General features: G+C 35.5%; 1 protein-coding gene across 4 annotated transcripts in view; it reads left to right on the forward strand.

Annotated features, from left to right (window-relative positions):
* The window catches only part of CNTN1 (contactin 1), a 367,620-nt gene that overhangs the window by 315,921 nt on the left and 28,266 nt on the right, over positions 1–23,433 (forward strand). For all 4 annotated transcript variants that reach the window (XM_011283870.3, XM_003988561.5, XM_011283871.4 and 1 more), the window contains 3 exons: positions 3,417–3,603; positions 6,054–6,166; positions 6,976–7,132. In XM_011283870.3, coding sequence (XP_011282172.1) covers positions 3,417–3,603; positions 6,054–6,166; positions 6,976–7,132 — 457 coding nt within the window. The remainder of the gene's footprint in view (positions 1–3,416; positions 3,604–6,053; positions 6,167–6,975; positions 7,133–23,433) is intronic.

Here is a 23,433-nt window from a genome sequence, read left to right on the forward strand (position 1 = left end):
TCATACGTCAAATGTAGCCCTGTGCCCATAGTGTTGAAAATAAATAGTAAATACCCTGTCATCAAAGAGCTTATAATCTAGTTTAAGTGGAAAAAGACAAGTCATGAGGAAGTCTAATTAGTCATAATTGCCTAATAAGCACTATGATAGGTTTATGAGAGACAAAAGATGCTATGGAAATTATAGAAACATGTAGAGAAAGAGTGAAAATTGTATAATGCCACAGCATTAAAAAGAAATGCATTATGTATTAATGCAGCATATGAAGATGAATTTATGGTTTACTATCCATAATTCAGGACCTACTATATGTATGTATGTGCATATGTATTTTCCAGTAGTGATAATCCCTTTCCACTAATTCATTCAGGCTCTCTTTTGGTCTCCCTAGTGATTAATCAAAAGCAACACATTTGTTCTGTTCCATGACTACAGGTTGCACCCTTCACTCCAAGCAATTTGTTCTAAATCGCTCATAAGCGATTTGCTCGGTGCTTCACCACATTGAGAAACTCAGTGAGATGATCAAGATGCAACAGCCCAAATTTATTATCTGTTTGGAAATGACGTGCATGGCCAGTGGCTAGTTCAGAGAAAAAAAGATGATGCCATGCATTCCATATATCTATCTATTATTTATTTTAGTATACTTTGAAAACATTGTAAGTTATATGTAAACATATAAAGAGATTATTAAATTAAATCATTTTGTCTCAGATGCTTTCATTTGTAAAGATTAACTATACTGTGAAAAGTGCAAACAACTCTCCTGTTCTAAAACAAGGAAATCAAGGACTATTTGGCACTCTCAATAATTCTTTCTGCTCCCTAGTTAAAAAGGCATAGCTAAATCACTGCTTTAATTTATTGTGACTTATGTTTTTTTTAATGTTTATTTTTGAGAAAGAGAGATAGACATGAGTCAGGGAGGGCAGAGAGAGAGAGGGAGACACAGAATCCGAAGCACGCTCCAGACTCTAAGCTGTCTGCACAGAGCCCGGTGCAGGAGTTGAATTCACGAACCATGAGATCATGGCCTGAGTGGAAGTCAGACGCTTCGTTGACTCAACCACCCAGTCGCCCCTATTGTGAATTCTAATGGAGACTGACCACCACAGATCCCTGCTAAAATTTGATGAATAAAGTCATTTGTCATTTTAGATATAGGTGCAAATAGTAAATTAAGGAAAGCTCTTTTCTTTTGTATTGCCAAAATGCCTCATGGAAATTTAAGTGAGAAGGCAGAAAAATTTTGTCACTTTAATTCCTCATAGTGTCTGTCTTTTAGAAATTACCTTTTTGATATCTATCTGGTTAAAAAGTTTCTCTTCTTTAAACTGGATGATAGAAAAGTTGTTAAAATTCAATTAAGATTTAAAATGTGGTCCACATCTCAGTCAACAAGCATACATATAAAAATGCATCAACCTCATAGATTTCAGTTTTGATTGCTATAAAACATTCTAGATTTATTATGAAGATAATGTATACAGATGATCCTACTCAGGTTCTTGGCATTTCATTAGAATATAAATTTTCATTTATTTCTCTTTAGTCAAGCATTAGAAGGAGGCCTTATGCATTATCTAATTCAAGTGCCCACTAAAATGTAGGCCATTGTCCTCCCAGGTGAATGTACTCACTGCCTGAACCCTTTCAGAATCTGGAAACATCTTCTCGAGGAGGCTCCTCCTCTTAGCAGGTCTTTTGTCTGCCAACTGAGATCTGCCTCTGGAGACACTGGGTACAATTCTAGTTCCTTGGTTCTGAGGCCATCCTTCTGGTCAGATGACAGGAAATGCCAAGGAGATCCTATCAAAACCATTAGAAAAAGTATTGCTGACATGAGAAAAATGAGTACTAGAAAACAAAATAAAAACATTGCAAAGGAAACAAGATTAGCAACTTAGTAACTAGGCTTTGTTCTGAAATGTGATCATTCTACATATAAACCTTACTTTGTTACCAAGTGAATTGGAACCATCTAGTTCCATTTTATAATGGTTTCACTTGATTTGTGTAAATGAATTATTCAAGATTATATAAATATTAGATACTATTGTCTAGGCACTTTGCTTAATTGTGAAATTAAATGTTCATTTATTTTATGGCCAGGGAATCTAAAATATATAAAATATCAACACATTTATAAGGAAATTTGCTCCTTTTTATTTATACCTTAGATACAGGAATTTCTAACCAATAAAATAGTCTCATTAGAAGGATGGAAATTATAATTTCCAATTTTTACTTAAACTTTAAGAGACAAGGAAGAGTGTCATTGGTACATTGGTTGGTACAAGTAATCATTTTTTTAACTACTGTTTATTTTTGAGAGAGAGAGAGACAAAGTGTGAGTGGGAGAGGGGCAGAGAGAGAGGGAGACACAGAATCTGAATCAGGCTCCAGGCTCTGAGCTGTCAGCACAGAGCTTGGGTGGGGGCTTGAATTCATGAACCCTGAGATCATGACCTGAACCGAATTTAGACGCTTAACGGACTGAGCCACCCAGGTGCCCCACAAGTAATCATTTCTAATCACAACATGGATAACATTTTAAAAAATAAATTGATTTTCATAATAAATAATTTCCTCAACTAATTAAACTCTTAAGCCCATTTCTTTGATAGCTAGCAAAAATATAGCTTCAAAGGGAATAATTTTTCATACATATTTCTAAAATGAACTAGCAGAAACTTATTACACTCGCATGTTCTAGGCAATATAATAACTTTTTATAAAACAAAGTTGTATTTCCTGTCAAACTGTTTTATCAGTGACCCATGACACATTTGATATTATACAAACAGAAATAAAACAGTAAATAAATGATAAAAATTATTGTGGAAATACGTCCAAACAGAAACCAGTGTTATATTTTGAAGGTAAATCATATGAAGAGGTTTTCGGTTTCTTCTTCTTCATCTTTTTGTTGTTGTTGTTGTTGTTGTTAGAGTGATACTATTTTAGGCCATGAGGTGTGCCCTTGATTTCTTTGACATCTTTTTTTTTTTTAATTTTTTTTTCAACGTTTATTTATTTTTGGGACAGAGAGAGACAGAGCATGAACAGGGGAGGGGCAGAGAGAGAGGGAGACACAGAATCGGAAACAGGCTCCAGGCTCTGAGCCATCAGCCCAGAGCCTGACGCGGGGCTCAAACTCACAGACCGCGAGATCGTGACCTGGCTGAAATCGGACGCTTAACCGACTGCGCCACCCAGGCGCCCCTCTTTGACATCTTTAATAAAGCTACATTATGTGCCTTGCCGTATTCTAAGACCAATAGAAGTATAAGTAGCATTAAGTAACATTTGAGTATATGACACTCAGCCAACATCATAGGTGTCAGAGCCAAGTGAAAAGGATTTTCACCACTGAATCATGACAACATCTTCCTCAATTTGAATGTTTGCAGATTCGGTATTGGGCTGCCCATGACAAAGAAGCAGCTGCACACAGAGTTCAAGTCACCAGCCAAGAGTACTCGGCCAGGCTGGAGAACCTTCTGCCCGACACCCAGTACTTTGTGGAAGTCAGGGCCTGCAATAGCGCAGGGTGTGGGCCTCCCAGTGACATGATTGAGACCTTCACCAAGAAAGCACGTGAGTCAACATTTGCATTTAGACTCATCAAAAACTACCAATCCATTCAGTCATGATGCAAGTTACATTTGAGAGAAATTTACTACCTAGCAGTCTTAGCGCATTCCATTTTAAATTTTATCTTTTACAGCCATCCAAAGTTTAAAACAAAAACAAACAAAAAATCATTGTTAGCTATTGTAGGTGATGAAAACATATGGAGGATGACTTCACCCATTTAATGCTCCACTATAGAAATAATATTACAGAACCTCCATTTGTAAATTTTGTATCACTAGATAATCAATTTGTATTCTCCGTTACTATTTTTAACATTGTTTTTATAGGACTGCATAAATAGCATATAGCATGAGAAAATTAAAATTGTTTCTTTTCTATACTTTTTTTATATAAACCTTCATCAGTGCATAGTGCAAGTGTGAGGTAAATGTTGTAGCATTATGTTTCATCTCTTATTACCATATGTTCTCATTGTTTATACAACAAGACAGCCCATCCTGCTTAAGTCTTCTAGTCGTTCTTAGCTCTCTGGGTTCACTTTGATATCTGCTTCTTGAACCCACGTTGAATATATAGAAGAATAGAATTTATATTCAAGATTCTAGAGAGATTTGCAAGAATTTAAAGACATGAATACTACTGGTGTTTGGAAATTTATGAAATTCACTTGGAAAGGTAACTGAACATGGTGATAGGATACCAGACTTTGGTATCAGCCATGGGCTTCAGATATGTATTTTCCACTTACTAAATGTGTGCCAGAAGACAAATTACCTCCCACCTTTAAGCCTTAGTTTTCTAATTTGTAAGAGCAGCATCCATTCCTTTGTTCTTTTTTTCCATTTATTCATCAGAAGTATGCTATGTGTCTACTATCTCTGTTCTAGCCATTGAAAATACAGAAGGGATCAAACCAGACCCAGAGCCTCTTCTTAGAAGATTTACAACCTAATGGAAGGACATGAAAACAAAACAAAACTAAACTAAACAAAGAACTGACAAGTCAATATGAATGATAATATCAGATGACAGGGCAATAAAATGAATAAACATAATAAAATAGAAAGTGACATGGATGGAAATGAATTCCAATTGAGTGGTCAAGAAAAGCTTCTTTGATAAGATGCCATTTGAGTCATATATATATGAATATATGAATCATAAGAAGGACCTACTATGACAACTGGCAGGGAGGGGATGATTTCAGGTAGAGAAAATAATTAGGGTAAAGCCGAGGGTGGGAATAGTTTGGTATGCCGTAAGTATAGAAAGGCCAGTTGGGCAAGGATGTAGGCTGGAAGTGAGAAGGAGGAAGAATGCTGGTGTTGAAATATGAAGAGTCTTGTAGTTGTAGGTCCTGCTAGGGATTAGTTTTTTCTAAGTCTGTTGAGAGCCATTGGGAGATTTTAAGGCAGAGAGGGATAGTTAACTTATGCTTGAAAAAAATCATTCTGGCTTCTGGATGGACAACGGGTGGTGGTGGAGTAGTAAAAACAAAAGAACCAATTAGGGGACGGTTTTAGATGTCAAGGAGAGAAGTGATGATGGCCAGAACTAAGTGATAATGGATATAAAGAGAAGTGGAAAATTTTCTACAGAAAGAGTTGACAACTTGGTGCTGATTTGGATGTTGGCATGGATGGAATGGAAGACTGAGTACTGTACTTTTGATTCAGAAACTGAGGATTCAGTTGTATCATTTGCCAAAGATGGGAAAGACCCATAGAGACGCAGATTTGGGAGAACATGGCAAATGTTCCATCTTGATTACATTTGAGAAGTCTTGTAGACATTCTAATACAGGCAATTGAACACATATGTCTAGAGGCCAAGAGAAAGCATACACCTGAAATAAAATTTTGACTTCTTAAAGTCATACACCCAGATATAAAATTTAGGAAAGATTCATAGATCAGAGAAGGGTTCTCAGGATCAAGTCCTAGGTCATGCCAACATCTAGAAATTAGGGAGAGGACAGGAGCTGGCACAGGATGGTTAATGAGAAGGAGCATCCGGAGAGGTGGAAGGACACCTGGATGTTAAGAGATCATGAATTTAAGAAAAGAATGAGATTCAGAAAGGGCTTAGAAGGTCAATTCTGTAGAATGCTACAAAGATATTAAGTCTGAAAAGAGTAAAACATGACATTATTTGGCCAACTGGAGATAATTGATGGCTTTAAAAGCAGCAGTTACAAAAGACTGGTGGAGAAAGAAACCCAAGAACAAGGAGAAGAGAATAAAAGATAGTTATATTACCTACCTCACAGGGTCAAGGGTACATTAAATGAACCAATGGATATAAAGTGCTTAGTATAGTGCCTGTTATGTAGTAAGCACTCATCAGAATTAGCTGTTGTTGTCACATCATTATCATCACTGACTCAAAGCAGTTTGCAAAACTCAAGTTGGATACGGTGGCTGTCACTTGCATATTATTACTTTCCACAGCTCCGAGCCAGCCCCCAAGGATCATCAGTTCCATAAGATCTGGTTCACGCTATATAATCACCTGGGATCATGTGGTAGCACTATCAAATGAATCTACAGTGACAGGATATAAGGTATGTAAAAGATTACTGGGTTTTTCCCCACACAGGCTTTATTCCTATAAAGAGTGATTGATGTTTGGACTTGACTGATGTTTATTTCACCAAAACCCTTTCAGCTTTCTTATTCTAGCTGTATAGAGGAATCAGATGACATCGTACTGTGATAAATTTTGAAATGAGAAAAGATCTTCAGTGAATTCTATGAAAATTCTATGTCAAGTGAGCAAGATAGGTACAATAACTGCTTTAAAGAATAGAGTTGTTAAAGTAATCAGTGCATAAATCCATTTTTGTTTGGCAATGATTAAGATAATGTTGCCTGGCACACAGTAAACTTGGGTATATTGAGTTGCATACCATAAATGAACCAAAAAAAGATTATTTTCATATATTCTATCACACATTTTTTATTGGATACCAGACTTTGGGAATAATATTAAAAAATTTAATTCTGAGCAATGTTTTAAGACTACTTCAAAATGTTCAAAGAGCCCTCATTTTTATACCTATTCCATAAAACACACACACACACACACACACACACACACACACACACACATATTTTTGCCTCTATATTAGGTCAGAAAAAAAAAAGTCAGATGCTTAAGGCATTTTCTCTTGGATCACCCTAAAATAATAGGTGAAATCAATTTCTGTGAATTAAAAATAACATAACTTTTTTCTAGCTAGTATTAAACAGCTTCCTGGGATTTTTTTTTATTATTAATAAAAGTCTAAGCATTTTTATTTTGGTTTTAGTGTTTTAGCATTGGCTCATTATTACCACTTTATTAAATATACATATTTTGGGACTTTTTCAGGTTCTCTATAGACCCGATGGCCAGCATGATGGCAAGCTGTATTCAACTCATAAACACTCCATAGAAGTTCCAATCCCCAGGGATGGAGAGTATGTTGTAGAGGTTCGTGCACACAGTGATGGAGGAGATGGAGTAGTGTCTCAAGTCAAAATTTCAGGTAAGCCAGTCATTTAAGACACATCTCCATTAATTACTTGTATATTTGTAGGCCATATGGATTCTCAAGAGTAAAGGTAGGATTGGTATGCACACCAGTATCAGTGTTTTCCTAAGGAAATCTGAAGTGTCAAGGATGTCCTGAAACTTGGCATTTCTTCCCTTATAAGTCACAAAAGTAACTTTGCAACATGCTGCATACTTTTTGATTACTATCTGGGTGACAAAGCATAATTCAAGTACCATAATGCAGGTATGGTAATAGCATTGTGTGGTAACAGATGGTAGCCACACTTATGGTGAGCCTAGCATTACATCTAGACTTGTTGCATCACTGTGTAGTACACCTGTAACATTGTATGTCAACTATAGTTCAATGGAAAGAAATACCACAATGCATTAAAATTTTATATAATAATAGACCATTAAATACTAATATCCGAACTTTTATCAAAAAGAAATTCACGGGGTGCCTGGGTGGCTCAGTCGGTTGAGCCTGCGACTTTGGCTCAGGTCATGATCTCACAGCTCATGAGTTCGAGCCCCACATCGGGCTCTGTGCTGGCAGCTCAGAGCCTGGAGCCTGTTTCAGATTCTGTGTCTTCCCTCTCTCTGACCCTCCTCGGTTCATGTTCTGTCTGTCTCTGTCTCAAAAATAAATAAACATTAAAAAAATTAAAAAAAAAAGAAATTCACTGGACTACTATTAATACTTTTCTAACTCCTTTTTCTTTGTCCTATGTATATTAATATAGTAATAAAATAGAAAGACACTAACTAGATGGTAGCTCCTTCCTTTACTATCTCTCTCTGTGTCTCAGCGTATGTGTCCTTATTCTGCAAACTGTATTTCTCACAGCACTGGGTAATCCAAAATAAATACTTGAGGCAGTGACTTCATCTCTTGTGTGGACTTGTAGAACACTATTATTTAAATTTTGATACTTTTTTCTCATCCTGCATGCTATAGATTAATTATAATGAATTAAATGATGTTTATTTGAGAGTTTTATGAGTCTCTGAAACACTGCAAGATGCTAAATTAAAGGCAGGGATCACTGATTTAGAAAAAAATGATAATTTATAGCTAAATAGATTAATGTATTTGGTGAATAGTGCCATTCTAGAATTTTCTCATTTAAGTTTGGATTTATTTGCAAATTGTTTAAATAGATTTTCTCATGCATTTAATTTATGTTGATTTTTTTTTGTTTAGACATTATTATTGTGTTTCTTTAGGAAATTTGTAAATTGCCAAAATTTAAAAATAAAAAATAGTCATATTCCAAACACTCTAAATTAGCTACAATTAGTGTTCAGTATGCGTGTATGTGTGTGTGTGTATATATTTATATATTTATATTTTATATAAATTATATAATTATTATATATTATATATACAATATATTTACACTATATAATATCTTATGAATTATATATTTATTATTTATATATTTATATTTATTTATATTTATATATAATTTTGCATTTTTGCTTCTGTTGAATGGTATATCCAATGGTATATCCTACTTTTATGAATCATGTTACAAAAACAGTCTCCATGTCATTCAAAATGTTGTAAATTTCACTTAAAATTATACATAATATTCTCTCAAATGTATAAGATGTATCTACCCATTTTGGTTTCCACTATAATAAATAATTCTATTTTGGGTACATTTTTATAAATTAATCTTTCTGTGGGTTAAATTGAAATAAGTTGATAAAGTATTTTACTTTTATATTGCCAAATTAAAATATATTTATTTATTTTCCTGTTGTCATTGTATATGAGTGCATTTCCCATTGCATTGCCCCAACATTAGTTTTCCTTTTAGTCATTACTAATGATAGGAGAAGATGGCATGTTTTTATTTTTAAAACATTTTCTAATTTCTGAACTTTGCTAGCACACACTTTGAGTGGTTTCACACTCAGCAGGGCTGTTCCACAAAGGAAATCAGAGGGAAATGAGGACTTTATTTTGAGGGTAGTAAAGTGCAAAAGAACCCAGTAAATCGATTTGAAAACCAACCTTCCTTGTTAAGAAGCCTGCCATACCCCACTGCTGCTCTCTTTATTTCCTTACCCTTCATTTTTCATCGCTGATGTGAAGCGAAACCCAAAAGCTTCTGGGGTTGAAACTACAGAAGTTTGTAGCTGGAGATGCCGTAGCAGTGACAGTAGCCTCAGCGTAGTGATAACTAGGGATGTGCACTAAACAACAGACTGTCTTAGGGTGAGGGGAAGCCCTGGCTTTATAGTTTGCTAATTTCTGTGGTGTAAATATTTCCATCATGTATGATTTCAAACTTCCCACATGACATCACTAAATGTGGAGCTACGATGAAATGCTGAGCAGCACACCATTATGCATATGTGGTGGTAGCCACCACACACATGCAGAGGAATAACCTCAAGAGCATTGATGATATTAAAATGCAGTAAAATAGGGGCACGTGGGTAGCTCAGTCGGTTAAGCATCCAACTTGAGTTTTGGCTCAGGTCATGATCTCACGGTTTGTGGGTTTGCGCCCCACATTGGGCTCTGTGCACAAAGCCTGCTTAAGATTCTCTCTATCCCTCTCTCTCTCTCTCTCTCAAAATAAACTGATAAAAATTTTTTGTAATGCCAGAACAGGGGCACCTGGGTGACTCAGTCCGTTCAGCGTCTGACTTCAGCTCAGGTCATGATCTCAGAGTCAGTGAGTTTGATCCCCGTGTCGGGCTCTGTACTGACACTCAGAGCCTGTACCCCGCTTCAGATCATGTCTCCCTCTCTCTCTGCCCCCTCCCCTCCATTTGTGTTCTGTCTCTCTCAAAAATAAATAAACATTCAAAGACTATTATTAAAAATGCAGTAAGGAATTAGGAAGTGATGAGTTTTGAGAATTTACTACCTTGTTTTAAACTTCCTCATTTACTTAAGAAATTTAAATAATTTCAATTTTAATAACAGTATTTTTAACCACTTGCTCATCAATTTTCTAAACAATTAACAATGGGTTCTTGGGAGGTGTCAGAGACCCCATGCTGCCCACCACGGGCACACTCTGACACTAGTGTGAACAGCCCGCGTACAGAAGGCACAGAGCAAGCTATTTTTAGAAACCTCAAGTGAATAATTTCCTTTTTCTGCCAACTAACGGGCAATGTTCTTATTAAGGCAGAATTTCTATTATTTATTTCTTATTCTAGCCGACTCTATGAAGAAACTCCAGAATTAACATTAGGAAATGTCAGATGTTTGCTGGGTCGTCCCATTCTAAAATTTTCTTCTTTAAGTTAGATTCATTTGCAAATTGTTTACCTTATTTGTAATGAAAGAAGCCTGTGAATGTAAATGAAAATTTTAGGCTTTCTTGTGAATGTAAAAGACTCCTCATACTTTCCTTTGTTTCTGTTTTCATGACTAAAATATGCCAGGAATAGAGTACATTGCTATGTTTTAATGTTTATATAAGCATTATGCTATTCATGTATTCATTCATTTATTTATTCATTCAAGAAATATACATGAAATGCCTACATTATGTCCAGGCACAGTTCATATATATATATATTTTTTTTTTTCTAATGTTTATTTTTGAGAGAGAAAGAGAGAGCGTGAGCGAGGTCAGGGCAGAGTAAGAGGGGACAGTGGATCTATCAGCACAGAGCCTGTTGTGGGGCTTGAACTCATGAACCATGAGATCATAACCTGAGTCACAGTCAGATACTCAACCAACTGAACCACCAGGTGCCCCCACAGTTCATATATTTAAAATGTGCTACTATATATATATATATATATATATATATATATATAAAATATCTTATATATATATCATATCTTATATATATATCATATCTTATATATATGTATATATATATATATATACATATATATATCATATCTTATATATATATGTGTATATATATATCTCATATCCCTCTTCTTCCACATCACTGTCACCCCTTGATGGCCCTACTGTGACTCTAACAATTTTCTTGGCTTCCAATTTTGGCCTTGTACAGTCCATTCCCTATGCAGCTGCCAGAGGGATCTTTTTATACTTAAATCAAATCATGCAACTCTCCTTTTAAAAAGACTTCCCACAGGATAAAATCTAAATTCCTTACCATGGCCTGTAGTGCTCTATAATAATCTGGCCAAACTCTCTTATCTCGATTAAGTGATTTCATCTTTGTTCCATGACCTTCTTTCTCTTCGTGAACATACATCAATGTTACCCTTACTTTGAAACATCTTTACTTGTTCCTGCTGCTGCCTGAATTCTCTGAATCTTGGCATGGCAGGTTCATTTTTGTCATTTTTGTTTCTGCTCGGATGTCACCTCCTCAGAGGAGACTTGTATGACCACCAATTTAAGATAGCCCCTACTCTACTTCTATATCTTATCACATCACTCTTTTATTTTATTCATAATATTTATAACTACTCAAAATTACCTCATGTATTAATTTATGCTGTTTATCATCTATCTCTATCCTTACTTGAATGTAAATCTCCATGGGAACAAGCTCTTATCTGACTTCTTCAACCTTTGAATCCCCAGTACTTCGGGGACACATCTGGCACAAAACAGGGTTTTAACAAATAATTGCTAAATGAAGTTACTATTTCTGCATAGAGTAAAATTTAGTTATAAGAATAACTTGGATAACTTAAATTATGATTTATATTTCCAGAATGTTGATACACTTCTCTCCCTTGGGCACATGGTTTGTATTATGCCATGTGCTAATTCACAGTTGGGTTCTTACAAAGTTTAAGACTTCATATGAGAGATAGTCTAGAAAATTTATTTGACATGGTAACTTGCATCTCTGCTTCTCTCTGAACACTGGTACTACTGTCTTAATACATTATTCCCCATTAGATGTTTACAGTTCACATCTAGGCAAATGTAACACCACAAATGTTTCATCAAGAATGTACTATCTCTAAGAAATTCTATATTGTCTTTTAAGAATCTTTTGTTTTTGTATATCATTAGTAGTTAAATTAAGAATGTGCTGATAGTTACAAAATACTTTGAATGTAAATTTTAATAAGCTAGTTTGGCTTGTTACATATTCACTATAAATTTTAGAATATAGATTATCAAGGATCTGTGGCCATAAATAAATATCCACAGAGAAGTACGTATTTCCTTATTTATGTGTGAATGTGCATATTTTGAGCTTTTATTTTTCTTTTTAGTTTCAGTAAAAGATACCTTAGTCAAATCAAAAAGACTTTTAAGGGCATTTTAGAGGCCAGACTTCTTCCTAAGGGCAATCCATAATCATTTGAAAGCTTCAAGGAGGTAGGAATAACAGGATCAGTTGTTTATACTTGAAAAATCACTTTGGTGATTGTGGAAAATGTATATAGTAGGGAAGAAAGATTTAAGGAGTAGAATTACAAGGTGATCATTGTAGAATGGTTAAAAGATGATAACGGTCTGTCCTGGAAAGAGGGCAGTGGTCAGTCAGGTCCAGGGTAGGTTCTAAAAGAACAAGACATCTTTTCCATTTGATTTAAAGTTGCTGTATATTCATCTTGTTGATTTTGTATCTCCTAATAAATCTGTAGTTTATTCTGATGTTGCCATAGATGATGCAAACTCAAAATTTAACCTACTACTTTTGGCAACTCCTAAGTTACTAAGTTAAACTATATAACCAAAGCCACTGACTTAAACACTGATGAAAAACGCATTTTGTTTTCTCACTTTGTCCACTAGCAGCAGAGGAAGGACTAGGAAACTGTTCTCTAGATACAATCTTTAGATGTTAACTCTGTTACTCATATGCCCCCTTCTCTACTACCTAAGTTATTAGTACATTGTAAAAGGAACAAGAAGGTAGTTGGGATGTTTACATTTAATTCATACATTATGAAATTAAAATGTTATGTTGATTTCATCACTGTTTCAGTGTAAGCATTTCAAAAGCCAAAATTATTTTGAGCATCTAATCTTGTACAGTAGTCCATATAACAGGAGGAGAGGGTAGTATACATGATGGGCTTAGAATTACTGTATCTTGCCTTCTTTAATGATAGGCTACTATATAATTTAGTGCCCCCCCCCCATCTGTAACATTGTAAGTGTCCTGCATTATTTGGGACAAATAGATTGCCATGAATAAATTATATACTAAGATGAGAAATTGGAATGGTATATCATATGAGAGTTGAATGCCATTCTTCTAAGTTCATCATCATAACTTTAAAAGCTTGTATTTGTGATTATGGCATAATCAAATATTATTATTTAGGAAAGGCTATCTCTCCAACTATTTTGAAGTAGCCAAATAGTTTGTCTTCCTTTGCTAAGTTCTGTGTGGGATCAATTTGAGAGTTCAAGTGGACCAATCCAGCCTTTGTATTTCTAGGCTGACAAACAGCTTACATTTTAAATTACCTTGGAGTGCCTGGGTGACTCAGTAGGTTGAGCATCCAACTTTGGTTCAGGTCATGATCTCATGGTTCATGTGTTCAAGCCCCACATCGGGCTCTGTGCTGACAGCTCAGAGCCTGGAACCTGCTTCAGATTCTGTTTCTCCCTCTCTCTGCCCCTCCCCCACTCATGCTCTGTCTCTCTTTCTCTCTGTCTCAAAAATAAATAAAGCATTAAGAAATTTTTAACTACCTCTAAAGTATCGATTCCTTTCACTAACTTTGAATTATGACTATCCACTTAAAACCTTTTCTGACATTCCAGCTGTACATAACACTCCTACTTTCATAACAATCATGAAATGGAGGGAAAACTATCTGAACAAAATAATATTTTGTGTGTCTCTGCATTTGACTTCAAGATAGCACTTCTGCATCTAAACTAACTTGGGTTTTCCTGGATCTTCTCCAAGGTTTCTTTTAGCTACTAGTAAGTTAACACAACAGTCCAAATATATTATTTTCTTCATTTATTTAGACTTAGAAATAATTTAGTTGGGAAACTCCCCAGTGGAATGCATTATAAGAATAGAAAGAAAAATTAAAAATAATCCTCCAAGATTTACTTACAACCAAAATAATTTTAGTTTATGAAGGATGGTCTTAGTCTATGAGGCTGTACTTTAGTATTAGAATGTGTAAATAATTTTTTCCTTTGATAAATAAAACTTAGTATTAAAACATTACATATTTTCATAATACTTTTGTTCTCCAGAAAATTGATTCATTTAATATACATCTACCAAACACCTACAATGTGTCAGGCATTCTACTTTGTTATTGGTTACAATAATTAACAAGCCTTCCTGAAGCTTACATTCTAGAGGTTATCAGGAGAATAAAGGACTAACACCAAAAATAAAATCCATTTTTATGTAGGTTTAAGGATTTATAAGAAAAAAATCAGTGGCTAATTTAGAGAATAAAGGAAGTAGAACTGGTTTGAATAGGATGATCAGGTCAAGCCCTAACTAGGTGATGTCTGGTATGAAATTTAAAGGAGAGGAACTAGCCATACCACACAAGTAGGAATGAGAGTCATAGGTGCAGGGAGTGCAGGAAAGAGCCCGCCATGTTCAAGAAGCTGAAAGGAGGCCAGGGTGACTGGTGAGTAGCAGTGGAGGTTGTGCTGGAGACAGCATAGGGGAAAACACTGTGAAAGGCCTGGCCTTGACTGCATCTCAGACTCATTTCAGACCATTTTTTCGCTCATTCCAACTCCCATCGCCCCATCCTTGAAGCCTTCCATCAGAAGTCCGCACTTTATTCTGGGGGGAATATCAGTGTGTTTTCAGAGATGAGTGATGCAACCTGATCAAAGACCATTTTTGTTGTAGTGTAGACAGTATATTGATGTGGAGCAAAGGGGAGTTGGTAAAGAAGAGAGCAAGTCTGACAGCCCATCAGCATAGGTAGATTCCCTTCCAGAAAGAATCATTTTATAAGATAACAAGTCTGTTACTCCTCTGAGATGCAAAGCAAACTACAAGACCTTTTCTAGGACAAATGATTAAAGAATGTGTATGGAGACATTATATATGCTTCAGAGGGAGAAAATGTACACTTTAGAAGGTTTTCTGTACGAATTATCAAAATATGTGAAATTTAGTGATTAAAAAAAGATAAGAAAAGTGAAAAAGATTCATAAAGTTGCTGGAGGGAAATGTCTACATCATCTTGTTTGACTCTTTTCCAAGCATTGGAATTCTCTGCAGGACATTCATGGCTTTTTCTCTCCCAACCTCAGTTCAAACACTATCTGTGATGGGGAGCCAGTTCACCCATTTTACAAGCAGCCCTTAGACTTATCAATAACCTTAATCAATAGATTATGGATCTCTGATCAATGCTATAGTAGTTGAACTAGTTTCTCATAAAATCTACCTCATAGGATCAACCCATAGCTTTCTATGAAGTTCTTTCTTTTTTGTCTTCTTTCACTGAAAGAGGTTTCATCTTTGAGGAAAGATGAAACATCTCTGGATATTTTAATCAAGTATTGAATTAGATTCTTAAAAGAGAAAATAAAACCTTTTATAAGAGTTGTTAAAATGTCTGCTGGCTTTAAGAAAAATAACAAATTGCAGTGGAAAGGAGCCCCTGTTGGTGGTCCATCTGCCTGCAGCTCCCAAGTGAGGGAACCACAGGAGAAGCTGTGAGGGCACTGGCACCACCGGAACCTTGGGCACCGTTGAGGCCCAGAGCCCTGCCCACTGCTGCAAAAGCAGCAGGGGCTTCTGCTTTTCTGGGCCCTTCCACATCCCACCCCTTCTCTGTGCCTCTCATTGGCAAGAGCATCTAGGAATGTAGTTCTCACCTTTTTATCCCAGGGATAGGCAGAAGGACATAGTGACCACCAGAAATGCTGCTGCAAATCCAAGAAAAAATGTACCACACTTTCTCCAAAACTAAGTAGCTTTGCATGATAACCATCAACACTGACAAGAAAAACCCAGCCAAACCTGGCTTTTTAGGATATGTTAAATGAAATTAGAGAAAAGAAGTAAAATTGCTCCTACCTTCTAAATTGATTTCATGATATAGAAATCTGTATTAGAAACACTATTAAAAATATAGGGCGAGAAAACCCGTAGCTATCGAGGCTGCATTATAAATATATCTAAAAGGGAGCCTTACCTAAGATATAGAAAATAATGATTAGTATCACTTGATCACCAACAATCACAGATAACAATGTGGCAACTATATTTAGTTATTCTGTATATTTTCTTTTTAATTTTTTTTTTTTTGATGTTTGTTTCTGAGGCAGAGAGAGACAGAGCATGAGTGGGGGAGGGACAGAGAGAGAGGGAGACACAGAATCTGAAGCTGGCTCTAGGCTCTGAGCTGTCAGTACAGAGCCCAACGTGGGGCTCGAACTCACAGACCGCGAGATCATGACATGAGCCAAAGTTGGACGCTCAACCAACTGAGCCACCCAGGCGCCCCTCTGTATTTTCTTTTACAGTGTTATAATAACATCATAATGGACAACATTGTATATAAATCTTTTTTTCAAAATTTCTTATTTTTTAGAAAAGATTCTTACAAGTAGAATACTGTATTAGAAGGCAGAACCTTTCAAACACTTGGCAAGTATTTGATAATTGCCAAAATGCTATCTAAATAGTAATGCCTATATTTTATCATTAAACAATTTTTACTTGCATTTCAGTATTCAAAAATTCTTGGTTAATTGGGCAAAAATATGATCTCATAATTTTTATTATTTTTAATTACTATGAGGTGAATACATTAATATGTTTAATAGCTACTTACATTTTTATTTCTAAGAAGTTCTGTTTATGTTTTTTCTCTGTTTAACATTAATAATTTTCCTTAAAATTTTATGCTTATTTTGTAAAGCAATGTAATTAGCATTTTCATACCATATTTGTAGCAAATATTTTTTCAAGTTTGCATTTCAAAGTCATTGATGCTAAATCAATATGGTTCATTTATGTGCAAAATAATGAATTCTCATCTTAAAAACCTTCAAATATTTAGTGCATACAAACAAGCCATAGAATAATAGATATGATTTAAGTCCACTTCTATGAAATCCAAAAGCAGAAAATAATGAAGCAATGTTTAAAGAGGTATGTAAGTGACATGTAAAACTTCCCCCCAAAAGAGAAAATGCTTAACACAAAATTCAGTACCATGTTGCCTTGTGAGGGGGCAGAGGGCAATCAGGAAAAGGCTTATAGGATGGTGACAATGTTATTTCTTTGCCTGGCTGTTAAGTATGCAAGTGCTCTGTTGTTGTTGTTGTTGTTGTTTTTGTTAAATTATATTTTTAAAAATACTAATTTACATAATTTATTTCAAAGTTGTAGAAGTTAAAAGAGGATTGACAAAGTTGATGAATAAGAAAGTTTATTGAATCTGACATTTTAGACGTGTCTATTACCTTGCTAGAGCTACCATAACAAAGTTCCACAGACTGAGTGGTTTAAACAATAATTCACTTTCTCACAGCTCTGAAGGCTAGAAGTCTGAGGTCAAAATGTCAGCAGGGTTGGCTTCCTTGGATTATAGACAGCTGTCTTCCCCCTATCTTCATGGGGTCTTCCCTCTGTATGTTTGTGTCCTGAGTTTTTCTTCTTATAAGAACACCAGTCATATTGGATTAGAGCTGACCCTAATGACCTTACTTTAACTTAATTACCTCTTTAAAGACTATCTCTGAATACAGTCACATTCTGAGGTACTGAGGGTTAGGGCCTCAACATGGGAATTTGAAGGGACAAAATTCATCCCATAACAAAGTTACTGGTAATTTCTGGTAATTTCAAGAGAAAATCTTCCATAAAATACTGTGGGTGAAGGTCTTATTTCTTTCTCTAAGCCAACCTCCCAGAGCTTACATTCTAAAGAGAGGAGGCAAGATCAATCAGTCAACATATAACAACAGATAGTGATAATACCTGAAGAAGAAAGTAAATCAGAAGAAGGTAGGTAAATAGTGATGGAAGATAGCTAGGACCTACATTTTCAATGAGTGGGAAGAACAGCTTGCTCTGATGAGATAACACTGGAAAAGAGAATCATATGAGGTGAGGGAAAAGTCCATGTGGTTATCTGGAGGAAAAGTATTCCTATTGGAACAATATAAAGCCTTATTCTAGGAGTGCCTTTGGCTGTTCAAGGAACAGCAAGGAGACCAGTGTTACTGGGACTGAGCAAGGCATGGGGAGAGTAGAAACAATTATGGTGGAGAAGTAGTTGGAACCTGAATCATAATCCAAGGTTTACAGGTCCTGGTTAAAGACTGGATTTTACTCTAAATGTGATGAGAAGCCATTGAAGCATTTTAAGATGGGAAATGGCATGATCAGATGTATATTTTACAAGTCTTATTTTATCTGTTCTTTGGAAGGAAGTAGAAATCTCATAAATGGTGGACCAGAAATCTCTGTGAATCTCTAGAAACAGGGAGAGTGGTTACAAACCAAAAGGTGACAGGCTAAGCTAGAGATGAAATCAGCTTTGACTAGTGTGGTCATAGTAGAAGTGAGAAGTACAGTCAGGATTTATTTGGAAGAAGACCCAACAATATGTTCTGATGATTTGATAAGGGATGTGAAAGAGGATTTGGCATGACTCTAAGAATTTAGATTAGGCAACAGAATTATCTAGTGAAATGGCCAACAGAATCATCTACTGAAAATAGATGACTGGAGAAAAGGAGGAAGAGCTAAATTTTTGATGTGCTAGTTAATGCTATGTCCATCAGTCATCCAGATGGAGATAGATTTAAAAAAAAAAAACAAAAAGGAAAAGAATCATCTAGCAAAACTGAGAGACCAGCTGAGGTCAAATAACAAATTTGTCAGAGAACCAAGTGGCATAATTATATAACTATCTGCAATTCATACCAGCCTGGATACAGAGAAAGCAGATGGTTGTTGACATCACCCAAAGCTGGCAACTTGCATGGTTAATGTAGTAGGAGATAAGGGAAACAAGGATTCATTACTTTTAGTTGAATAATTTAAGTAGCTGACCAGAGAGTTTGTATCTATTAAAATATTTTCAGCTGTCTATAACAAACCCTCAACTCTAAATTGCTTAAGAAATAGGTGGCTATTAGGCCTTAGTGAAATCAGTGTCTCAAAAATGTAATCAAGGCCATTCCCTCCCAGCATCTTACATCTCCACCAGAGGGGTCTCAGAACCGTGTGTATTTAAGGCTGATTCTCTCCGTGGTTATAGTATGGCTGTAGCAAAGCTAGGAATTAGTGCGTGCAGACTCTATAATGTCCAAGGAAGAAGGGGTATGTCTCTGTCAAAGCTCCATCTTAAATGAAGGACCTTTACCAGAGACTCTCTGAAAATCTTTACCATATTATCTCAAATTGGTTTTACTAAACTAGTAAAATGGCATTTCCACGAATGCTCAAAGTGATCAAGATTTAATTCAGATGGGGATGGTGAAAATTTCTTCAAGGAGTGAACATCTGAGCAAAAACTGGAGAGTATATTGGCAAGGAAACAGAAAAAGGTTTCTACTTAATATTAAAAGTTAGATAACAAGATGAATAATGAGGTAAATAACCAAAATAAATAAATGAGGATATAGAAAAATGAAGAAGGGAAAACTGGGTCAAAGAGCAACTTCATAAAAGTGCAACAGAAGGACAAAAAGTTATAGGAAAGATACAAAGTTAGCTTCAAAAATAGACAATTTAGGCAGGATTATTTTTACTGAGGTAATAAGGAATGGTAATCACATGTGAATTTTTAGATTAAAACAAGGATTAATAATGTTGAACAAGTTACCAAGGATTATGTCCATAAACTGAGAGAAGTCCGATCTAAAGTCAGTAACTGTTAAAGAATATTTGGATGGGTAAACAGAAATGTTCAAGGAAGAGTTTAAGTAATTACTGCTGTAGGAAAATTGTAACTATTTTTGCTTTGTTTTGTAGTTTAGATTATATATTCTGTAATACTCAAACCTATGAGACAATCCCTTCCCCTCAAAGACTGCATTTGGTGATGTTTTCTAAATTTAAAAAGTTGAACTAGGAGGTTAGAATCTGAAAAGAACATTGCTAATGGAACCTAGCATGGTTAGGGACTCCTACATAAAGTAAGTGTTCTCAAAAAAGGAGTTGTAAATTAAAGGAATTTATCATTTTTGAAGAATGTAATTACACGGAAGAAGTTTCAGAAAATGAAGCAGTTGTACTAAGGGAGATATCTTCATTCAAAGATGAACTTTTCTGAATTTGGGGTATCAGCAAAATTCCAGTTTTATTGAATAGTTCTCTATTTTCATCTTGTTTTCATAATTCCAAGCTCTGTGGAATATGAAGTTCCAACAAATTTTATTTTGTGTCAATACATTGATCATGAGAAAATGAATAATCTTTTGCAATGGCATGTCTTATATGTATAATTTTAATTATTAGTAAGCTCAATTTTGCACATTTATGAATGTTGGTACGTTAGTGGCATAAAAATTACAGTAAGATTCTCTATTCTCTATACACAGATGGAGTGAAAATATTCTATAATCCTAAGGAAGAAACATTAGGATATATGTACACTCCCTCAAGTCATAGGATGTTGCTTTATATTTTCTCCTTAAATAAGAGCAACAAATAAGTGAATTAAAATAATTATGTTATCTTTGACATATACATCAACCATCAAAACACCATTTCAAAATTAATTTCCTTTGAAACATCATAGGCTATGTTGAAATTTGTAACCCTTTCAGGAAAACATAAAGATAATTATCTGTGCTGAGAAAGAGAGTTGACTTTAAATTTTCACTCTGTAGTTTTGATATTTGCCCACAGTAACACAAATTTTAAAACTACTTAGAAAAGAAAATGAGTTTGTCATTGTTAAAATTGAATCCCTGGAAATTTCTCACAAATAGAACTAGAAACCTTTAATGCTATAATAAGAAGGAATATGAAGCACTTAAACTGGAAAGTGATATATCAACATATTAAAATGGTCCATTTAATACTACTTTAGGGACCAGCTTTAGTGATTTATGAAAGGAATGTTTGGGTCTCAAAGTCCTTCCCAAAGTTAGGTAAGGCTAGAAGTCAGCCCCCTCAGTAGATTATTCACAGTATGAAAGCAATTCAGTGAAGCAAAAGACATTCCAGAGGCACTTTTTACAGACACCTTCTGCAAAATGAGCCAGACCAAGAGGAAATAAATCGTTTAGAACATATTACAAAAGTATGTATTTCTCCCGCCACTTGTCTTTCTTCAGTAACCTACTGCTTCAGGCCCTGCAAATTAACAGCCTTGGTCACATGGCCATTAGAAGCAGGAAGAGTGAAGAATGTTGCAGATTACAGAGGAGTAGCTTAAGGAGACTCAATCCACAGGGGCTGCTTCAAAGTAGATGTGCCCAAAAGTTGTGAATTCTTTGGATATGAACATCTGTGTGGATGATCCTTCCAATGCCCTGGACTTTCAATTCCTCTTTCTTGATGATCTTGTCTTCCTGCCCTGCCTCAGTTGCCTGCTTCTGATCACAATGGAGACAGGGGTTCACAGACCTAAATGTGAACTAGAACATGAGCGGTCCCCATGGGCTGCCTTGGTGGATCAGTAGGTTGAGCGTCCAACTTTAGCTCAGGTCATGACCTCATGGTTTGTGGGTTTGAGCCTTGCATTGGGCTCACTACTGTCAGCATAGAAACTACTTCAAATCCTCTGTCTACCTCTTTCTGTGTCCTTCCCCTGCTCCCTCTCTCTCTGTCAAAAATAATACATAAAACATTGAAAAAAACAAAAACAAAAAGATGAGTGGTCATTGAAAATTTAATGAGAAAAAATGACATGGTAACTTTCACTAATTGCTAACTCAAATGTATTATTCCTTGAAATATGAACTGAAGTAACAAATTACTGTCACCAATAACAATTGCAGATATTCTCATATAATATTTCAGCTGTTGCAGTATTACTGCTTCAAAAATATGGCATTTATTAGACCTGACCTTTGTTCTTATTATTTGACGTGCACATAAAATTTTATTGTGCTAATAAACATATATTTGCTTTCTTGATATTTCTATAAATATATCTCAATATAATTGTTTTTTCCTTTAATTCTAGATATTATATTTAATGTATGTGAAAGCATTATTTGCAGCATTCCATGGCCTGTAATTAAAACCACTACCTTATCTATAGTTTGCCTCATTCTCCCTTTATGCTCCTCATGTGGCCAAGCCAAACTATGATTAAATACAAATTTCTGTTGTACTATGTGTCTGAATAGCTCCTGCCAAGATCTCCCTGTCCATCCCCATGCCCAAAATTTACCCCCAACACTATCTGCCTGGAGACCCTCAGGTCTAAGCATTCCCATAGGTCTCATTTACTACACTAACCAAAAGTAGCCCAGGAGTCCCTGATTAAGGAGTTCTGGGTGCTCCTTTTAGGACTCCATTTCTATCCATATATAACTCTTAAAACCTCTCACTCTGACCTCTGGAATTCATGGTCAGTCATCAGCAAAGTCTCCTGTAGTGTCCATCTCTTCACTGAATATTTCCTTCCCCTTAATTCATCTGAAACCTTGCTCTACCCAATGACATTGCTTCTCCTGCAGTCTGTTCAGACACCGTGGACCCTGGGCCTGGTGGCAGGGTAGTTGTCCTTGCTTCTTGTTGCTGCTTCGGTAGTATTCTCCTTTCTTGTCCAAAACACCCTGCTTGGAATCTCATAGCATTTGTTCCTCTCATTCATTTTCCCTTTCTGAAGTTTTTTTTTTTTTTTTAACCAATTCCCTGGATCATTTCTATTCATTCCTTGAGGAGTTACAAGCCCAGATCACTGTGAATGTGTCCAAAACTATTTCTGTCATACCTTTTGTTGATTTCAATATGCATATAGATAATCCATACGTTACCCTATCCTCTCACTTGAAACACTGCTCATTTATGTTGTCCTTCCTGTTGTTCCATTCCAACCTTATTATTGCTGTTTTTATAATATCAAAGAGTCTAGTCTCTGACCACCACCTACCTATCTTTCCTCTCATCTTTTAGTACTCTGACTTCCAAAATTTTTGACCCACAAGAAACCATAAGCCATTGATCTTATCACTTTTTCTGTTTCTTTCTCAATTTCTTCATATCTACCTTAATTCCCACAGCCACAAATTATAATTACTCCTTTTTATAGAATCCCCACACATATCTTTACTTCTCTTACTTCACATACTCACTTGATATTTCATGGATTAAGTCCAACTGTTCACTTATATCTATGTTTACATTCTCAAAGCTAAAGGTGGCTAAAGAAAAATACCCAACATTAAGACTGGTTACACCACCTTGAATTCATGACAACTCACTTCAAGCAGG

The sequence above is a fragment of the Felis catus genome, chromosome B4 (genome assembly GCF_018350175.1).
Source record: "Felis catus isolate Fca126 chromosome B4, F.catus_Fca126_mat1.0, whole genome shotgun sequence".
In the NCBI taxonomy this organism is placed as follows: domain Eukaryota; kingdom Metazoa; phylum Chordata; class Mammalia; order Carnivora; family Felidae; genus Felis; species Felis catus.